The sequence below is a fragment of the Sorex fumeus genome, unplaced genomic scaffold (assembly GCF_029834395.1).
Source record: "Sorex fumeus unplaced genomic scaffold, SorFum_2.1 ptg000005l, whole genome shotgun sequence".
In the NCBI taxonomy this organism is placed as follows: domain Eukaryota; kingdom Metazoa; phylum Chordata; class Mammalia; order Eulipotyphla; family Soricidae; genus Sorex; species Sorex fumeus.
In genome coordinates this window covers 8,160,070-8,178,349 of record NW_026606062.1, presented here as the reverse complement: position 1 = coordinate 8,178,349, position 18,280 = coordinate 8,160,070, and the positions used below count along the sequence as shown (strand labels likewise).

The 18,280-nt window shown below is 62.4% G+C and overlaps 1 protein-coding gene across 1 annotated transcript in view; it reads right to left on the bottom strand.

Annotated features, from left to right (window-relative positions):
- Nucleotides 1-18,280, bottom strand: part of DIS3L2 (DIS3 like 3'-5' exoribonuclease 2) — a 217,854-nt gene that overhangs the window by 11,172 nt on the left and 188,402 nt on the right. The window contains exon 13 of the mRNA XM_056120993.1: nt 674-753. Within this exon, the coding sequence (XP_055976968.1) occupies nt 674-753 (80 nt within the window). The remainder of the gene's footprint in view (nt 1-673; nt 754-18,280) is intronic.

The window sequence follows — 18,280 nt, the reverse complement described above, 5'->3', positions numbered from 1 at the left end:
TGGGGGTGGGATGATGGGGGGGACGCCTGGCTCGGGATGGGGGGGTGACCATCTCAGATGCCCGGACAGTGAGAGCGGGCGTGATGGTGCCCAGGCATGAGGTGAGGGGACACTGGCCCGGACACACAGGTCGAGTGCCCGCAGGCTGCCCTTAGCCTTAGACGGGGAATGAAGGGCTGGGGGCTGTGCCCAGCGCAGGAGGTAATCAGGGAAGCCCCCTCCCCCTGACCCTGCCTTCCTCAGGGTCCCCCACAGCCCCCCTACACCTCCGTGTCACAGCCACACACTGAGCACGCGTGCACGGATGGTAGAGGGGTGAGGAGGATGAAGCCGCCACGGGTGACAGGGAGGAGGAGCGACCCTACGGTGGTCTGCGCTTACACAGCTGCTGCCTCTGCCGAGAAGCCCCCCCCTAAATTCACAAGCAGGCCAGGCTGGGATAAGGTCAGACGGCAAGGCCAGGGGGTAGGGGGGCCAGAAACCTGGAAGGGCAGGGCCCACCTTAATCCAAACTGTTCCTCAGACTCCCCCACCCGCTTCCCTACAGGGACTTAGAGCTCCTGAGACTGCATGAAAGAACTTCCGGGGCAGTGGCCCTGGGGTCAGTGGGTACTCGCTGACATCCCCCTCTCCCTTCCCCCGGATGCCACCTCGGCTGGGTCCTGGCACTTACTTGTTGCTGTCACGGTACTCGTAGATGTGGCACCCTTGTGGCAGTCCAGTCTCGTGGTCCAGTGTGAAAGCGAGTTTGACCTGAAGAAGAGAAAGGAGAAGGGCCAGTCAGGTGTTACGTCAGGAGCTGGGTCTCAATGGGAGCAGATAAGGGGAAAACCCCAGTCGAGTGCCGCGTTGGGGTAAGGTTCCCCACCTGTCTGTGGGAGCCAGTGACCTGACCTGGAGAATCGGGAGGGGGAGGCGAGCACCATGCGCAGGGCACATGACAAGGCCCTGAGGCAGGACTCAGGGATGCAGGCCGGCTTGGCTCAGCGCTCATGGGCCCAGGAGATGTGACAGAAAAACTGCAGGGGAGGAAAGTCAGCGGAGAACACTTAGGGCCTTCTGGACAAATTTGGAATTTCTGCCTTATGGGCTGGAGAGCTGGTAAAGGGGTTAAGGTGCTTGCCTTGGCCTGGCGTGGGACTGACCTCAGTGAATGTCCACCCCCCTCCCCCGCCCCATGAACCTTCTGGGTAGGGTTACTGCTCAGGAATTACTCCTGGCGGTGCTCGGGGGACCATATGGGATGCTGGGAACCAAACTCGGGCCAGCCGTGTGCAAGGCAAACGCCCTACCCACTGTGCTATCACTCCAGCCCCCCAGTGGGTCTTAAGGATGAGACGAGCATGGTGGGAAAGAGCAGACGTCGGGGGCCTGGCAGGGGACGCCTGGGTGGTTGGGGTCCCAGAGAGGGGACTAGGCGACGGGCTGTCAAGTGTTGAATTTGCTGATGGGCAGCAGTGGGGATGACCCAGTCCCCCGAGCCCAGCACCGCCGGGGTGACGCAAGGACGGGCTGGGTGTGAGGAGGGTTGGGGGAGCTTCACCAGGGCCTCTGTTGTTGTTCTGGCCTGGGGGCCATGTCTGGCGATGCTCAGGGCTTACTCTGAGTTCCGTGCTCAGGGACCCTTCCTGATAGGCTCGGGGGACCACATGGGGTGCCAGGGATCAAGCTCAAGAACCCTCCGGCTGTACCATCTCAGTCATAAACATGTTAACCTGGGACACTCCTGTCCTTTCCGACAAGGGCTCTGGACAGTCTGCCTTCGTTTTTTTTTTTTTTTGGGGGGGGGACGGGAGGGTCACACCTGGCGATGCTCAGGGGTTACTCCTGGCTCTGCACTCAGGAATTACTCCTGGCGGTGCTCGGGGGACCATGTGGGATGCTGGGAATCGAACTCGGGTTGGCTGCGTGCAAGGCAAACGCCCTACCCGCTGTGCTTTTGCTCCAGCCCCCTGAAAAAGCTCTTTAATTGGAGTGTTTCGATAGACGCCGCTCTGTCCAGGTGGAAGAGCGTTCAGGAAGGGTCTTCGTGAACTCAGGGCAAGAGCTGGTTTTGAAGACAAGGGTGCTAATCACATACCACAGAGAAGACGTGAAGGAGAAAAGAGAAACAGCACAGAAAGAGTCGCTGTCTGCACACCCCGCACACAACAGGCACTCTCAGCAGCAGAGCCCGAGATCTCTGCCTGGCCCCGTTTCCGAGGGGATGGATGGAGGCCGGGCAAGGCTGCTGGTCCACACCAGCAGGCGAACTACAACAACTCCTGGGCCCGTCGACCTTCCCCACAATGCGGGATGGGCGGGGCAGGGCAGGGTCCACAGACGCGGGCTTAGAGTCTTGTCTCTGGCCTGAGGGAGGTGGTGGGCTCTCCGGGACGGGGCGTGGGGTCTGGTTTGGGGGTGCTGGCCTCTGGCTGCCGGAGCCTCTTGGCTGCCCATGGCGGCAGGGACGGTTCTGAGGCCTCCCGATTGTACAGCTCTCGCGATGGGGGTTGGCGAATGCAGACAGGCTCGGAGCAGAGCAACGGGGCGCCAATGAGACGACACGTGGCCCGGCGAGAGGTTGGGCCGTGGCGACGGAGGAGCAGCTGGGGGCCCGGGTTCTGTGTCACGGGCACTGAGGGGAGGACGGGAGCAGGAACTCCCTCCACCAGACCAGAGGGAGAAGACAGGAAGCCACTGGGTCTATCGGTGGCCTGAGGCACACACCCAGCACACGCGACAGCCACAGATGCGACACGGGACACTGGGCAGAGACCACGGTCGGAGGGGCGACAGGGTGTGCTGCGAGGCGAGAGGAGTCAGGTGTGGCCGCGGGCGGGAGGGCGGGTGCCAATCTCCAGGAGCAGCGCGGGCATCTGGCCTGCGGGCTGGGGGAAGCAGCGGAAATGATGGTGGTTTGGAATGTTCCAGTCTGGGCTTTACTCCTTCCTGAGAGGAGGAGGTCAAATGATCTGCGGGGAGCGGAGGGCTTCGGGGGGAGGAGAGCGATGAGGGCTGACAAGGCTCCTTTGGGGAACAGGAAGGACAGTTGCCAGGGAAGAGCACGGGCGGCCATCTGCCCGGTTGTTGACTTTTTCTAGCAGCCCAGACACTGGCATGGACCGAGGCAGGTTGGCCAGAGCCAGACGCTTGCCAGGAGGCTTGAGGGAAGGGGAAGGCTGTGGGGAGCCGGGAGGGAAGCCTGGGGCGAGGCCGCAACGGGAGGCAATGGAACGGACAGGGCCCGAACGGCAGCGTGGCGGTGGCGGGGGTCCTCGCGGGGCGGATCGGGTTGGGAATGGCCAGTGGGGCCCGGTCACCCCTCTTGCTGCCCTGAGGGGTCGGCTCCTGTGCCAAGTAGGTGAAGCAGGGGGCGCGTGAGAGACAGTGGGGCCCCGAGGCTGTGCCCACGCAGGACAGGACAGGAGGCCACCCAGGACTGCTGAGGGACAGTCATGGGATCTGACAGTCACGGCAGGTGACAAGAGGCAGGAGACCCTGGCAGAGGTGAGACGCAGCTCCAGGGACACGCCATTTTCCAGTCAAACAATTGCCAAGGGTGTCCCTATGGGGGGTGGAGTTGGGGTGTGGAGGTATATGTTTGGGTGTATGGGTGTGGGGTGTGCAAGCGTGCAGGTGTGGGGGTGCAGGGGCGCACAGGTGTTGGGCTAAGTGTGGGGTGTGCAGGTGTTGGGTGTGCAGGTGTGTAGGTGTGGAGTGTGTAGGTATGTAGGTATGGGGTGTGCAGATGTGAGGTGTGGGGTGTGCAGGTGTGAAGCCATGTAGGTGTGCAGGTGTAGAGGCGTGGAGGTGTGGGGTGTGGAGGTATGGGGTGTGCAGGTGTGGTATGTACAGGTGTATAGGTGTGGGGTGTGCAGGCATGTAGGAGTTCAGGTGTGGTGTGTACAGGTGTGGTGTGTACAGGTGTGGAGGTGTGGGGTGTGCAGGCGTGTGGGTGGGGGTGCATAGGTGTGGGGGTGTATGGGGGTGCAGATGTTGGGGTGCAGGTGTGCCCACGCTCCTGACAGACGGAGAGCTACAGAGCAGGAGACGGAAAAGTCCCAGACCCGGCGCTTCTGGGACGCGGGTCCCTCTGACCTGGCCCCCAGGTGGGTGAGCTGATGGCGCTGGGGGAAAGCAGGGGTCCCTCCGGTGCTGAGCAGGCCCTTCCGGCCCCCTGGGCCTTGATGGACAGTGGAGGCAGGAGGTGTGAGCAGGTAGGAACGGAGCCGATGTGGGCTCCTACAGGTCCAGAGTGACCCCAGAGACCCCTCAGGGGAGGCCCGGGGACAGCGGCAGGCAGCCCCCGGACCCTGTGCCCTGGTGGCCTACCCAGGCCCCTCTGCCGGGCACCCTCTCTCTCTCTCTCTGGCACTGGAACCTTCCAGCTCCGGGTGCCGCGGTTCCCAGAAGCCCGGCCTGGGCACAGAGTGGGCATTCGGGTGCGGTCTGCCTGCTCCCTGGGAGCGTGGGGGTCTCCGGAGGTCCTGCTCCCCCGCAGCCTGCCGGACCTTGAGGCAGAGCCGGCTGGTGAGGGGGGCACCCCAGGGCCAGGACTGCGTGCCCTCAAACCCACAGGCGCACTCCAATCTGTTAGCGATTAGGGCCCAGGGTCAAATGCAGGGCGAGTGGCAGCCCGGGTGCGGCCAGCCCCTGTGAGGCGGGCTCTGGCGAGGGTATATGGAGCCTCCCGTGGCCACTGGCCTGTCAGGTGCAGGTGAGGCCTGCCGGGCCGACTACCTGCGCTGGCTCCGCGGGCCCAGGGCTGCACCCCGAGGACGGCCCCGGCTCTGGGGGCCGCTTTCGTTTTTCTTCTTTCGTCTCCCGTGTTTGCTTTGGATTCCCTGAGCGTTCTTTCTTTCTTTCCATCTCCCTCTTTGCTTTCTTTTATAAGACAAAGATGCCGTGGACTTGGCGGCCGCCGGGTTCACAACGATTCGATGGCAACGGATTAAGTTTCTTCTCTGCTAAGTCCACTGAAGTCCTCTTGGACAGGGAGCGAGCTTTTGAAGGAAGAACTTGCGCATTCAGCAGGATTTGCCTCCCCACCCCGAGCTCTGCTCCTGACCTGGAAAAACTCAGGAGCGAGAAAGAGCGAGAGAGCCCTGCCGCCCTGCCGCTGGCCCCACCAACCACAAACGGGAGCCGCGTCCAGTAACGAACTTGCCGCATTCTGGCACCCGGCGCCTCTCAAGAAAAATACAGCCATCTGCTGGCACCCGCGCGGCCCAGCGTCAGCCTGCGCGGCCCGGAGTCCCCCTGGAAGGCCAAGGGGCTGCCTGCCGCCCGCCAGAGGCCCACAGCTGGGTTTTCGCTTAAGTCCACTTGTCCCGAGTCCACTGCACCTTGTTCCAGAGGCTGCTTCCACCCTCGTTATGGTCAGAAACGGCAGGACGTGCTGCCTCCACTCCGGGTTTTCATTTGCCCAGAGAGAAGGCGTCTGTCCCCAAGGGCCGGGCTGTGGGCAGCGAGGAGCAGAGGGCTGAGTGCTGTCTGGCCAGCCTCCCCCCCCATCCCGCGTGGGGACGGGGACTGGGGGCTCTGGTTTACCAGCCAACCAGTGTCCTGATTTGGGGGGCCTGGCTCTGGACCCACTATTACTCCCAGTACGACTTACCCAGCGCCCCACGCCTCTCCTGCCCAGGACTTGAAACAGCAGACACTCGGGGACCCCCGGCTGCAGACCGTGGGGGTGGTCAGGGATGGGGAGGGGGTTCCTCAGTGACTCCCATCAAGGTCATGCGAGACCCTGTGGCAGAACCGTTCTCAGGGTACTGCTGTCCGTCCCCCCCACCCCACCCCAGGCCGGGCACTGCACCTGCTGCTCATGGCATGCGGGCGGCCAGCAGGCTTGGTGACATGTCGCGGTGACAGCAGCTCACTCACATGCCCCAGGGCTGGCCCGGGGCCTCTTTCCTGGGGAATTTGGCGGCTCCCAGAGGAGCCCTGTGACCCGGAGCCCAGGGGACACCGCAGGGCCCCTTCAAACCTGCCCCTCTTCAGGGGGCATCTGGGCGGCTGCGTTCCCAGATACCCCTTTCTCAGAGGGGCCGACACAGGGGCCTCAGAAGGCCATGCCATGTTGGTGGGTCATTCGAGAGACCCGGAACTGCGAACTTCATGGGGGTGGCACCAGGGAGGGAGTGCTGGGCAGCCTCGGCCGGTCCCAGATAGCTCCGGCTCAGCAAGGCCCACCACGAGCTCGAACCTATGCCAGTGATGCTGAGATGGGCTGAGCTGTCAGCCAGAAACTCATGGATCTAGGTGGGATGAAGCGCTGAGCCCTCACGAGGGCCCCCGATGCCACACAAGGCCCCCACCCTATATGGGCCCCCCACTCTCACGCAAGCCCCTCACACACGCCCCCCAATCACACGGGCCAACCCCTACACAGGGTCACCCCCTCACATAGGGTCCCGCCTTCACAAGGCCCCGCCCACACAGAGCCCCACCCTCACAAGGCCCCGCCCACACAAGGCTCTGCCTCCACTAGCCCCGCCCACATAGGGCCCCGCCCACATAGGGCCCCACCCTCACGAGGCCACACCCACACACAGTGCCCTGCCCACACAAGGCTCTGCCCCACTGGCCCCACAGACGCAAGGGCCCCACCCTCACAAGGTCACACCCACACACAGTGCCCTGCCCACACAAGGCTCTGCCCCCACCGGCTCCGCCCACACAAGGGCCCTGCTCCCACACAGGGCCCCACCCTCACAAGGCCCCACCCACACACAGTGCCCCGCCCACACAAGGCTCTGCCCCACCGGCCCCGCCCACGCAAGGGCCACGCCCACACAGCGCCCCGCCCACACAAGGCTCTGCCCCACCGGCCCCGCCCACGCAAGGGCCCCGCCCACGCAAGGGCCCCGCCCACACATGGCCCCGCCCACGCAAGGGCCCCGCCCACACAGCGCCCCGCCCTCACAGGGCCCCGCCCACACAGGGCCACCCTTCCCAGCTCGTGTGTGGGGAAGGTGCTAGGAGCCCCTGGAGGCCTTGCCGCATGCTCAGGACCACAGAGGGGGCGCCCGGGCACGGCAGTCACGCGGGGCAAGCACCCCCGCAGCGCCCCGTCCTCCCACAAACGTCAAGGCAGGCTTGGGCCCCTTGGCACGGAGCGGGCTGCCAGGGCTCTGCGGGGGCCGCCGGCCACAGGGGCCCAGTCGGGGCGCCCCTTTCTGCGCCGGTGGGAACGGGGTTGTGGGAGGCGCTTCTGAGGGGGCACGGGGCGGGGTGTGCTCCCTGGCCAGAGGAGGGGCTGGGTCGGCGCCGCCCCCGGGTTGCAGGCTGGGGGCCAAGGTCTCCGCTGCCCGTGCCGGGTCACATCTGCTCTGAGCCGGGCGCCCCGCTCGTAGAGGCAACGGCTCCTTCCTCCGCCGCGAGAGCACTGGACTGGGAGCCTCGAGGGGCCGGGGAACCAGCACGGAGGCTGGCGAGGTACTCTGGGCCCTTGACGGCCACTGAAAGCGCTATTGTCCGCGCCCCGCGCACACGCACCAGCAGGGGAGGGGGCGGGCAGCGCCCCCCGACCGCCGCCCGGTGTCCCCCCCACCCCCGTGGACTTTTCAACTCCGGCCGGCCGCGGTCACGCTGGCTTTCTCGGCTTTGAAGGGAAGAATGCGGCCTCATCCATCACTGCCACACGGTTTCCAAGGAGCAGGGGACACTCGGCCCTTCTCCCTCCCGACAGGCGACAGGCGCGCGGCGGGGGCGGGGGCGGCTGGGGGAGGGGAGGGAGGGGCTGGGGGGTCACGTGCGGCCCCCGGGGCCGCGCTGGAAGGCCCAGGAACTGGAGGTGCCTGCCCTTGGGGAGACCCGCTGCAGGGGACCTCCCCCAGAGGACACCCCCTGCCCCCCTTACGTTAAGGCTCTCCATAGTATGGGGGGCTCTGCTATCCGGGCACCCCCACTTCCGGGCCTCCCTGTCAGCTGTGACTTCAACGGGGGTCCCCACTGGCTATGCGCCCCCCCCTGCAGAGTGGCCGGGAGTTCCCTGGGGAGAAGCTCCGGCCACTGCCCTCACATGCCCAGGGGGGTACCACTGCTGAGAGCGAATGACACCACCCCCGGGGACTGCGGCCACCCCAGTGGTGCCTCCTGGAGCAGGATGTTGGGGTGGGGGGGGACTTCCTGGTTTGCTCACTTTGCCCACAGGCAGCTCCCCACAAGCGACCCTTGAGCACCATCAGGTGTGGCCCCCAAACCAAGAAGGAAACAGAAATGAAAGGCGTGGGTGACGCCAGTGAACCCCTCACCTCTGAGCTGACTCCTCCCACCTCTCTGCCACCCCTCCTCTCTAACTGGACCCTGAGCTTCTCAGCAGGGTGGGGTAAGGGCCTGAGCCCAGGATCTGGCAGACAGGGAAACCAGCCCCTGCTGCCTGCACTCACCCAACCTCCCACCCCCCAATCCCCCGAATCCCGCGTGTCTCAGCCGAGCTTTCTTCCTGCTCTGACACCTGACCCGCAGTGACCCTGGCCAGGCTGGCCAGGCACCAGCTGCCACTGCAGCTCCACCTCATGGGGGCAGCAAACAGCAGCAACACACCCTCCAGGCGGGCTCCTTGGGCCCCCTCCCGGCTGGGCTGACCAACCCCGATTCCAACAGCCGCGCCGTAACCCGCAGGGCAGGCCGCGCAGGGCAGTGCCGCCCACTGTGCTGCCTCCTGGGCCCGCCTTCGCTTTTGTTACCCAGAGAATCCTCCGGCTGACCTGGGGGCCCCTAAGCCCGGGCAGCTGAAGCGTGTCCACGCTTGCTAACGGGCCGCTGTCCAAAATAAAGCTCTGGGCTTTGGGAGTAAACATTTTAAAGGGAAGGGGACCTAGCTGTGGCCCCTGAAACCTCCGGAAGGGAGCTCAGGGGACCAGGTTTGTGACCTTGTTTGGGTCACAGGTCTCTCAGGACACCCCAAGCATGATTCCTGGGGGAAAGAGTCACAAACGAAACTTCATCCAGCTGACAGTGTGCTCCAGGAGCGGGGACGCGGAGGTGTGTGTGTGGGGGCTGTCACAGGCCAAGAGGGGGCTTCTGGGCAGTGTGCAGAGATCTCTCTGGGCCAGGAGTCAGAAAGCACCAAACAATCCAATTCAAAACGCTCAGGGGCTGGGTTGCAGCCATTTTAAATGGGGAGGGCACTTGCCTTGCACGTGGCAGACACGGGTTCGATCCTCAGCCTCCCAAATGGTACCAAGCAGTACCGGGAGTGCCTGAGTGCTGAGCTGGGAGTAACCTCGAGCATCATCGCGTCTGGCCTGCCCTCATCGCCCGCTCCTCCCCCCCCAAATGTGCAGGGGCCGGAGAGACGTATAACCGGGTAAGGGGCTTGTCCTATACACCACGGCCAACCTGGTTTCGATTCCTGGCACTGCCAGGAGTAAGCCCCGGGCACAGCTGGCTGTGGCCCTAAAACAGTGTCAGAGAGAAAGAGAGAGGCACACACACACACACACACACACACACACACACACACACACACACTCTCCTGCAGTGATGCCAGCAGAACAGAAAGAAGCGTGGGTACGAGAGACTCACCCTCATGAAGGACATGAAAGAAAACCCCAGCGGGCACCTATGGGCACGCTCAAAGTCCCCAACCCTGACAAGACCAAGTAAGTATCTGAGAGCTGGTGAAGGGACGAGGGACCCCAGATACTGACGCTCAAGGACTGTGGGGCAGTTGGTTTGAGCTGGTTCCCTCTCGCCGCTGTCGGGGACTCGGGGGTCCACCCCAGTGAGGCGGAAACTCACCGGCCCCAAGAAAGCCAGTCGGCAAACGCCTGCAAGCCCCATCAATCACCCCAAAGGGAATGTGACCCCAGTGCCCTGCAGCTGCCACAGGGATGAGCCCACTGGCCAGAGCTGACGCGGCCAGGCCCGCAGGAGGCCGGAGGCACGGCCCTCCGTGGGAAACGTCCTGGAAAAGGCACCAGAAGGACAAAAGCAGAGCCTGGGGTTGCCCAGGGCCAAGGCCGGGGAGGCCCCCCCCCCCCCCCGGAGAGGCCTGCGGGGGATTTTCTGGGGTGAGGACAATTGTGTGTCCTCTCTGGGGGGTGCGGGGGTCAGCAGGAGTGTTCTCACTGTTGGGGAATAAGCCTGAAAAGTGACCGAAACCACACCTGATGCCACTTCCCACCCTCACACGGATCACGACAGAGCAAACACGGTTTCCCTCGGTGGTTTGGGGACGGGCAGTGACAATATGCTACTGAGCCTGGCAGGCGGGAGCCGGGGCCTGCATTAGCCCGACTTTTCTGGAAATGATGCGGCGGCTGCATTAGAAGTGCAACAACCAGAACGGTCAGATCTGCCGGGAAGTCGCGGCAGTCTGGGCCTGGGGGCGGGAGCAGAGGAGTCGGGGCCAGGGAGTGGGACAGCAAGATAGGGGGACGGAGGGAGCGCCTCGGCAGTGCTCCCACGCCTGGCTACGGGGGACCCGGGCACAGGCAGCCCTGAGGGGGCGAGTTCCTGGGTATTCCTGCTGGAAGCCGGAGCGGGCCCAGAGCACAGGCCCTCCGTGTACGGAAGGAAGGGGCCAACTCCCAGGCTGCCCCCTGGTGAGGTTCTGCCTCTGGTCACCTCCTGAACTGATGAACTCTCTCTCGGGGGGGGGGGTGGGTCTGGGACGGTGAGGGGTCCCCGGTTCCAGGGGCCGTGACGTGATTTCTCGCTCATTTTGGCACTTCCGGCACTGGCCTGCAGGAACTTACTCCTCTCCATTTCACAGAACATTTAAACACTTAAATGTTTGAGGCTCTTCGTGTTCCTGGAGTGAGCAGATGCCATTGGGCTACACTAGCACGGGACAGGGACAAATGGAGACGTTACTGGTGCCCGCCTGAGCAAATCGATGAGTAACAGGATATCAAGTGATCGAGTGCGTGAGTGACACGCGGGGCAGTTTCCCCAGGGCCAAGGAATTCTGAGGAGTGTGTGTACGTGAAGGTGTGAGCGCGTGTGAGTATATACATGTGTGTGAGTGTGAGTGACATATGGGGCAGTTTCCCCAGTGTCAGAAATCCCTTCTGAGGGGTGTGTGTGTATATGAGTGTGATGTGAGCCTGTGTGTGAGTGACACATAAGGGAGTTTCCCCAGCGTCAGAAATTTCTTCTGAGGGGTTTGTGCATGAGCATGTGTGTGTGTGTGTGTGTGTTTGTGTATGTGTGTGTGTTTGTGCGTGAGTGTGTGTGTGGTGTGTGTAACACACAGAAGCAGGGCTGAGTATGGAAGGCCCCATGGTCTGGGGGGGTTTGTGCATGAGCGTGTGTGTGTGTGTTTGTGCATGTGTGTGTGTGTTTGTGCATGAGTGTGTGTGTGTTTGTGCGTGAGTGTGTGTGGTGTGTGTGTAACACACAGAAGCAGGGCTGAGTATGGAAGGCTCCATGGTCTGGGGGGTTTTGTGCATGAGCGTGTGTGTGTGTGTGTGTGTGTGTTTGTGCATGTGTGTGTGTTTGTGCATGAGTGTGTGTGTGTTTGTGCGTGAGTGCGTGTGTGGTGTGTGTGTGTGTGTGTGTGTGTGTAACTCACAGAAGCAGGGCTGAGTACGAGAGGCCCCATGGTCCGGGACAATGGTCCGGAAGCCCGATCTATGCCATCTGTCCAGGCCACCGATCCGCAAGTCTCGCCTTGCCGGGAGGTCCCGGGCCCAGCTCGACGCCGACGCAGCTTCTCCATCTTCTTGTCAGCGTGGGAGCTCTCTGCCTCCTGGCTGGGCGGCCCAGTGCCGGGGCTGAGCTTTGGGCATGGGTTCTGCTCCCACTGTGCGGTGAGCTCAATCTTCCTGGGCACGGCGGCCTGGCCCCGGGCGTGGGCCTGGGCACAGCCAGGCGCTGAGCTCACCACGGTCCCTCACGGCTCACAAATCACCCCCATCCTGACAGCCTCTGAAAGGCGCTCCCGGAGGAGAACGGGCCTGGCAAGCCCGAGGCGCTCGCTCCCGGGGTGTCCCTGGGGGGCCTCTGTCTTCCTGAGTCCCCCTTCCTGTCAGCCTCCCTGAGGGGTGCCGAGGACACGAGGTGCCACCGAGGTGCTGGGGGTGCCTCAGAAGCACCGCCAGCCCCTGGGGGGGGGGGTCCGAGCTTCCTGCTCCCTGCACCTGCCAGGAGCCCCAGTGGCCGAGCCCTCGTCGCCCCGGCTGGGACTCGGACCCAGCCTCCATGCAGGGGCACGAACTCCCCCCCCCCCCCCCCCCCCCCGCCAAAGGGCCAAGGGGTCCACGGGCACGGCGGAGCCCGGGAGTGGAAATGCCTGGGACAATGGCCCAGGTCCAGCACCACAGACGCGCCCTTCCTGGTGGGACTCTGCCTCAGGGCTGGGCTGGCGAGTGTGTTGGGGACAGGGGCCCCGCGGGATGGACAGGCAGGGGCTGGGGGAATGGCATGTGGAAAGAGCCAGAAGGCAAGGAAAGAGCTCCGAGTGGCGGCGGGACAGTGCTGGCCTTCTCCATGGGCAGAGGTTGTGGGTTCCGTCTCTCTGGTGCCGGTGACATGGTCCCTCCGTGCTGGGTCCTTGTGCCCTTGACACTCCAGACCCAGGGTTCTCTAAGGAACCTTTTCTGGGCTGTTCCAAAACGCCTGAACTGACCGGAACAGCTTTTCCAGCCTACACATGACTAGCAACAGCAGGCAGGCCGGGTTGCACCGGAGAACAGAGGAGGGGAAGGAACAGCGACCATGTCGCAGGGCACGTTCCTGCCTGTCACTTCCCGGCCCAAAGGGGCCTCCCCACCCCTCACAGTATCCTCCCCCCGCCACCCCTCACACACACTGTGGCGCTCTCTCACAGGATAACCATTCCCCTCACAGGATGACTGCTCCCCTCACAGTATGGTGCTCCCCTCACAGGATGACTGATTTCCTCATAACATGGGACTCCCCTTAGACCGCTCGGCCACGCTACCGAGCGATAGCACAGCGGGTAGGGCGTTCGCCTTACAAGCGGCCAACACGGCCGACCTGAGTTCGATTCCTCCGCCCCTCTCGGAGAGCCCGGCAAGCTACCGAGAGTATTGGATATGCCAGACACAGTAACAACAAAGTCTCCAATGGAGACGTTACTGGGCCCGCTCGAGCAAATCGACGATCAACGGGAGGGCCTTTACCTTACCTATGGGACTCCCCTGACAGCATGGTGCTCTACCCTCAGAGTATGACCGCTCCTCTTACAGTCTGAGCACTCCCCTCACGGTGCAGCTGAGACCCTCACATATGGTATTACCCACGGTCCGGCCACGACCCTCACGGCACGGCCATGCGACTGTCCTGAGGAGGCAGGACGCACACGACTTCAGGGGCGAGGCTGTCTCCCACTGCCCCTTCCCAGAACCACGCGCAGCGCTGCTAACACGACGGGACGCCAGGGGTTTCTGTCTGCTGAGAGACAGAGATCATGTTTGGGTCTGAGCTTTTAACAACTTCCAGAGTCATACCACCGGGATTCCTTCTAATTTTTGCCAATTACGAGCCCACGACAGCGGGCCAAGCCCAAAGGAAGAGAACATGAAGGGTTTCGAATTCTAATAACAAGCTGCTTAACCGCGCCGCCCGGACACTTAATGATACACAACAGTTTTTACACGTATGTTAACAAGCCACAAACAGCGATCGGCTCCCATAAGTGGCTGTAATTAGCGTGACTTACAGACAGCGAGGCCCGGGTTTTCATGTCTGTCTCCTGTTCATGCCTGGGATGCATAAACACGGACTGTCTCCCCTGCACCCCTGTGGGATGGAAACACGAAAACAAACAGCATTTCTTCCCCCACGGCGGCATCCAGCACCCCCCCGCTGGGGATCCGGGGCTCCCGGGACCCCTCCTGCTGCTCACAGACCTCGGCCTGGACGGCCCGCGCTGGCTGACACCGAGATGCTGGCCTGTGGGTGTTTTTTAGAAATAGGGCGGAGAGAGCAAGACAAACCTTTCGATAACGATTACTATGAACCCGGAAAAGAGAAAAATCAGGCAGACTGAGGATATTCTTTGGGCCTCGCAGCTTTGGGGACATTCCCCGGGGCTGATGGCAGGGGCTGTCGCCTGGACACAGAGGCCCTGGCCGCCTTGGACATCACCCCAGAGAGCAGCGGAGCAGCACCCGGGGACGGGGGCCACACAGAGCCGCTCTGTTCCCTCGACCTCGCCCGCTGGGCTCTGCTTATAATTATTCATGTCAGGCTGCCCGAGGACGCCTGAGAGCGATTACTCGAGGGAGGCCAGAGCGACAGAAAAGGCAAATGAAGTTCCAAACGTTCCCAAGTGTCAGGAAGCGCCGTCGTGGCTCTCAGGGGTGGGGGTGGGGGGCGTGTTTCCAGCACGACGGTGGGGGTGGGGGAGGTCGTGGGCCGCTCTGGGGCAGGAGGCCACGCTCAGCCCCGTGGGAGGCTCTCATGGGCAGCTTCCCCGGAATGTGACGGCCCTCGGCAGGGTTTCTCGCGGGGTTAGCGCCAACGCAACGGAGCCCCGCACCTTGAGTTCACTGAAAGCAAAAATCACACGAGAGAAGAAACTAGGAAAGACAAGGAACTGCGCCAGGCAGGGGTCAGTGGCCTGGATGAGGCTCTAGAGTCGGGGGGGCGGCGGGTGGGGGTCCTCCCCGGACCGACGCATGCACTCCCCGGGGCGGCACACGGGAGCACTTGAGGGGCAGTGAGGGCTGGCAGGGTGTCTTCAGAATCTCAGCTTGTCCTCTGGTAGCCCACCAGCTCCGGGGGTGTCACCTGGAGGTGTCACAAGGGGGTGTCGTAGCTTCAGAACCATCACAGGAATCTGATATTCCTAACTGCGACTGAGTGTTTACTATTTCTCTTTCAGGGGCCACAGAGACAGGACAGTGGGGAAGGCGATGCCAGCCAGGTTTTAATCCCTGGCATCACATCGGGTCCCCGAGCACGGCTAGGAGTGATTCCTGAGCACAGGCGGGTGTGGCCCCGAAACAAACCAAGGATTTACCTTTTAGCGGTACGATCCTATGATGGGCCCCCACAGAGGCGCGGGGATTCTGAGAGGCATCCTGAACTGTCTCAGAAACCTAGGCCCTTGGGCTGGTGGCAGTTCGGTGGCCCAGCATGGTGCCACGTGTGTGAAGTCCTGGGTTTGATCCTGGTATCCCCCAGAAAAGTGGTGGGCTTGTCATTCTAACCACTCTCCCTCCCTCCTGCCCAGAAATAGGGGGGCATGCCTGGGGGCTCATAATGACACGGAACGCACGCTACATAGACCAGCAGTGCTCGTTTCCAGGATACGGGGTGACTGTGACCCCGACCTTCCCACTCCTCGGCCTCCTCAACACTCTCCCACTGGCCTGTCCTTGCCCACTCCCGGGGGGACATACGACACACGGAAGCTGCCCTCGGACGGATGTGGGCCTGCGGTCCCTGGGAACGTGGCAGGAGCCCTTGGCCCCACTCCTGTCCGGGCAGAGCCCACCCCTCTGAGCTACACTAACTTCCGATGGGGCCCGTGGGGGACCCCCGCCTGGCCCTCGACCTCCACATCGCGGTTCTCTCTGGCCCCTCAAACTCAGCGAGCTGGACCCCAGTGCTCCCTGATTTCTCCCCCAGGCCACAGCCCAGGACTGTGCTCCCTGCTGACTCTCCCCGGCAGGCCCTAGGGTTTCCAGGCCACTGGGCTGCGTCTCACCCCTCCCTCCACAGCCCCTTCCTCTTGGCACAGAACGGGCCCAGCCTGACCCCACCACGGGCTCTCGTATCCCCCAGGCCTGCACCTAGGGTGGCTTCCGGCCCCGCCGAACATCAGAGCCTGGCCAGTCCCCTGTGCACTAAGAGCCCGTGTATAGGGCCAAGAGCGGGGTTTGCGTGTGGGAGCCCGGGTTCGAACCCAGAACTACATGGTCCCCCCTCACACCACTGGGAGCCACCCCTGAGCGCAGAACTTAGGGGGGGCCCCAGAGCCCCGCCAGATGGGGCTCCCCCAAACGAGTCACCCCAAAGAGCCCTCATGTTCACACTGACCCCCGACATGGGTGGACCCTTGTGCCTGGGCAGATTCTGCCACTCACTTACAATTTTCTGGGGCCCCCGCTGGCTCCCTGACCACATTCGGAGCCTGAGAACTAGGGGTGGGGATGTAGCTGGCTTCCACCTCTGGCTCCCCACCCCCCCAAACGCCAGCAGAACCCAAGAACCAAGACTAATCTTCGTCCCACTGCCAGCCACGAAAAGTGAGGACTTGGGACAGACGGGCACCCCCACCACCTCCCCGCGCTGGATGAGTGACCACACCCAAACCCTTGCTCCGACCGCAGGGAACAAACTGACAAACAGAGGCCAGAATGCCTGCTTCTCGCAAACCACTGCATCGGGGGGAAGAAATATTCTACTTTTTTTTGGGAGGGGGGGGTTTGGGCCATGCTCAGAGATGCTCGGGATCACCCGTAGTTCAGGACCACGGCACTAGGACTGACTTCATGCAAGCCTGACCTTCTGTACGACCTCCATAAATATACTCCACCTTCCCCAAATGGCTCTGGGCCACACCCAGCAGTGCTCAGGGATGACTCCTGCTGGCCTCGGGGTGCCGGGGATTGGACCTGGGTTGGCCGCATGCAAGGCAAGTGCTGCTACTTGCTGCACTATTGCTCCAACCCCTCTCTGTAAATATTCTTAATTATGATTTTTAAAAAAAAAAAAAGCATTAACATATGCCTCAGAGACCTGGGCCCTACGCAAGCAGGATGAGAACGCCATTCGGGTCTCCCAAAGAGGAATTGAAAGAGCTATGCTTGGAATATCACGTTTCACTCAAATGAGAGAAAGAATCTGGAGTTCCGACATCTGTCAACGATCAAGAATCAGGGACGCTGTCTCGTTTGCCAAGGTGTCAAAAATCAGATGGGCTGGTCACGTAATGAGATTTAAAGACGACCGCTGGACTAGAGCTGTTACTGACTGGATTCCATGGGACGTCAAAAGACTGCATGGCCGCCCACCTACCAGATGGTCAGACTTCTTCATCAAGATCATGAACGATCGGTTTGAGGCTCTTTGTGTTCCTAGAATGAACAGAAGCCACTGGGCTACACTAGCACGCGACAGGGACAAATGGAAATGTTACTGGTGCCCGCTCGAGCAAATCGACGATTAATGGGAAGTCAAGTGATCAAGTGATGATTTTTTTTGGGGGGGGGAGGTTTGGACCACACCCAATGGTGCAGTGGCAGAGGTCGAACCTGGTTTCGTGGCATTACACGGCAAGTGCCTTAGCTGATGTCCACCTTTCTGGGCAAGTCTAAGTGCATTTTAAATGAATGATCCAAGGACCACAGTAACAACAAGTCTCATGATGGAGACCGCTCGAGCAAATTGATGAACAACGGGAAGACCGTGACCGATCCAAGGACAGAGCTACATACAGGGGGCGGCAGGGGGGCAGAGAAAGGTCCCTTTTTGCCAAGAGTACTCCATCACTGCAGCTCCTGAAAAGGCAATGGTTGAGGGCGCACCTCCGTAAGCGGGAACTCTGTGTGTGTGTGAGAACCCACGGAGAGGGGACCAGCTCCCTGTGCCTCGGGCTGTCAACAGGGGGATGGCCCGGTTCACCCTCTGCTTCTGGGCCTCCGATTGGACCTGCCAAGCAGGGTCCTAATCAAAGAAATAATTGACTTAATTGCTTGAGACAGCCCAGCCCTAGAGCCAGGGGGCAACTGCTCCCCAGGGCGGCCCATGAGAGACTGGTGGGGAGGGAGGACGCCCGGCCAGGGACCCTTGTACACCCCCACCACGTCTCCTGCCCCGCCTGCGTGCTAGGGGCCCGGTTCTCATCACTGTCGCCGATAGAAACCGGCAGCACAGAACTGCTCACGACAGGGGCGGGCGGCCGGGCGTGCGGCCTCGCGGCTCTCATCATCCCCGGGCTCTCTGTGCATCCTGACCCGGCACTGCAGGGGCCGAGTCGCGGCCCAGACAAGAGGCTGCGGGCCTCCAAGTTAAATATTGACAAGCTGGCCCTCGATGGCAGCCCGCCAAGCCCCGCTCGAGGCCGGTGGCCCCGGTCATCCAGAGGAGCATTCCCCAGCAGGTGGGCGCCCGAGGTACGGGGGAACCGTTTCCACGAGCAAAGTTTATCTTTACAATCGAGTCAACGCAAAGAAAACGGCTCGAGTCTGGGGCTGGCGCGGGCGCCTTGGGTGATGGGGGTCTGGCCCGAGGAGACGGGAGGTTCGCACTGCCTGCGACCTCACTCTCTGGGTGCAGGCCCAGACCGTATCTGCACACCCCGACGCCCCGCCGGCAGCCCGCACACACGGCGGCCTGTCCACTCCCCCAAGGACCGTGGGCTGAGAAA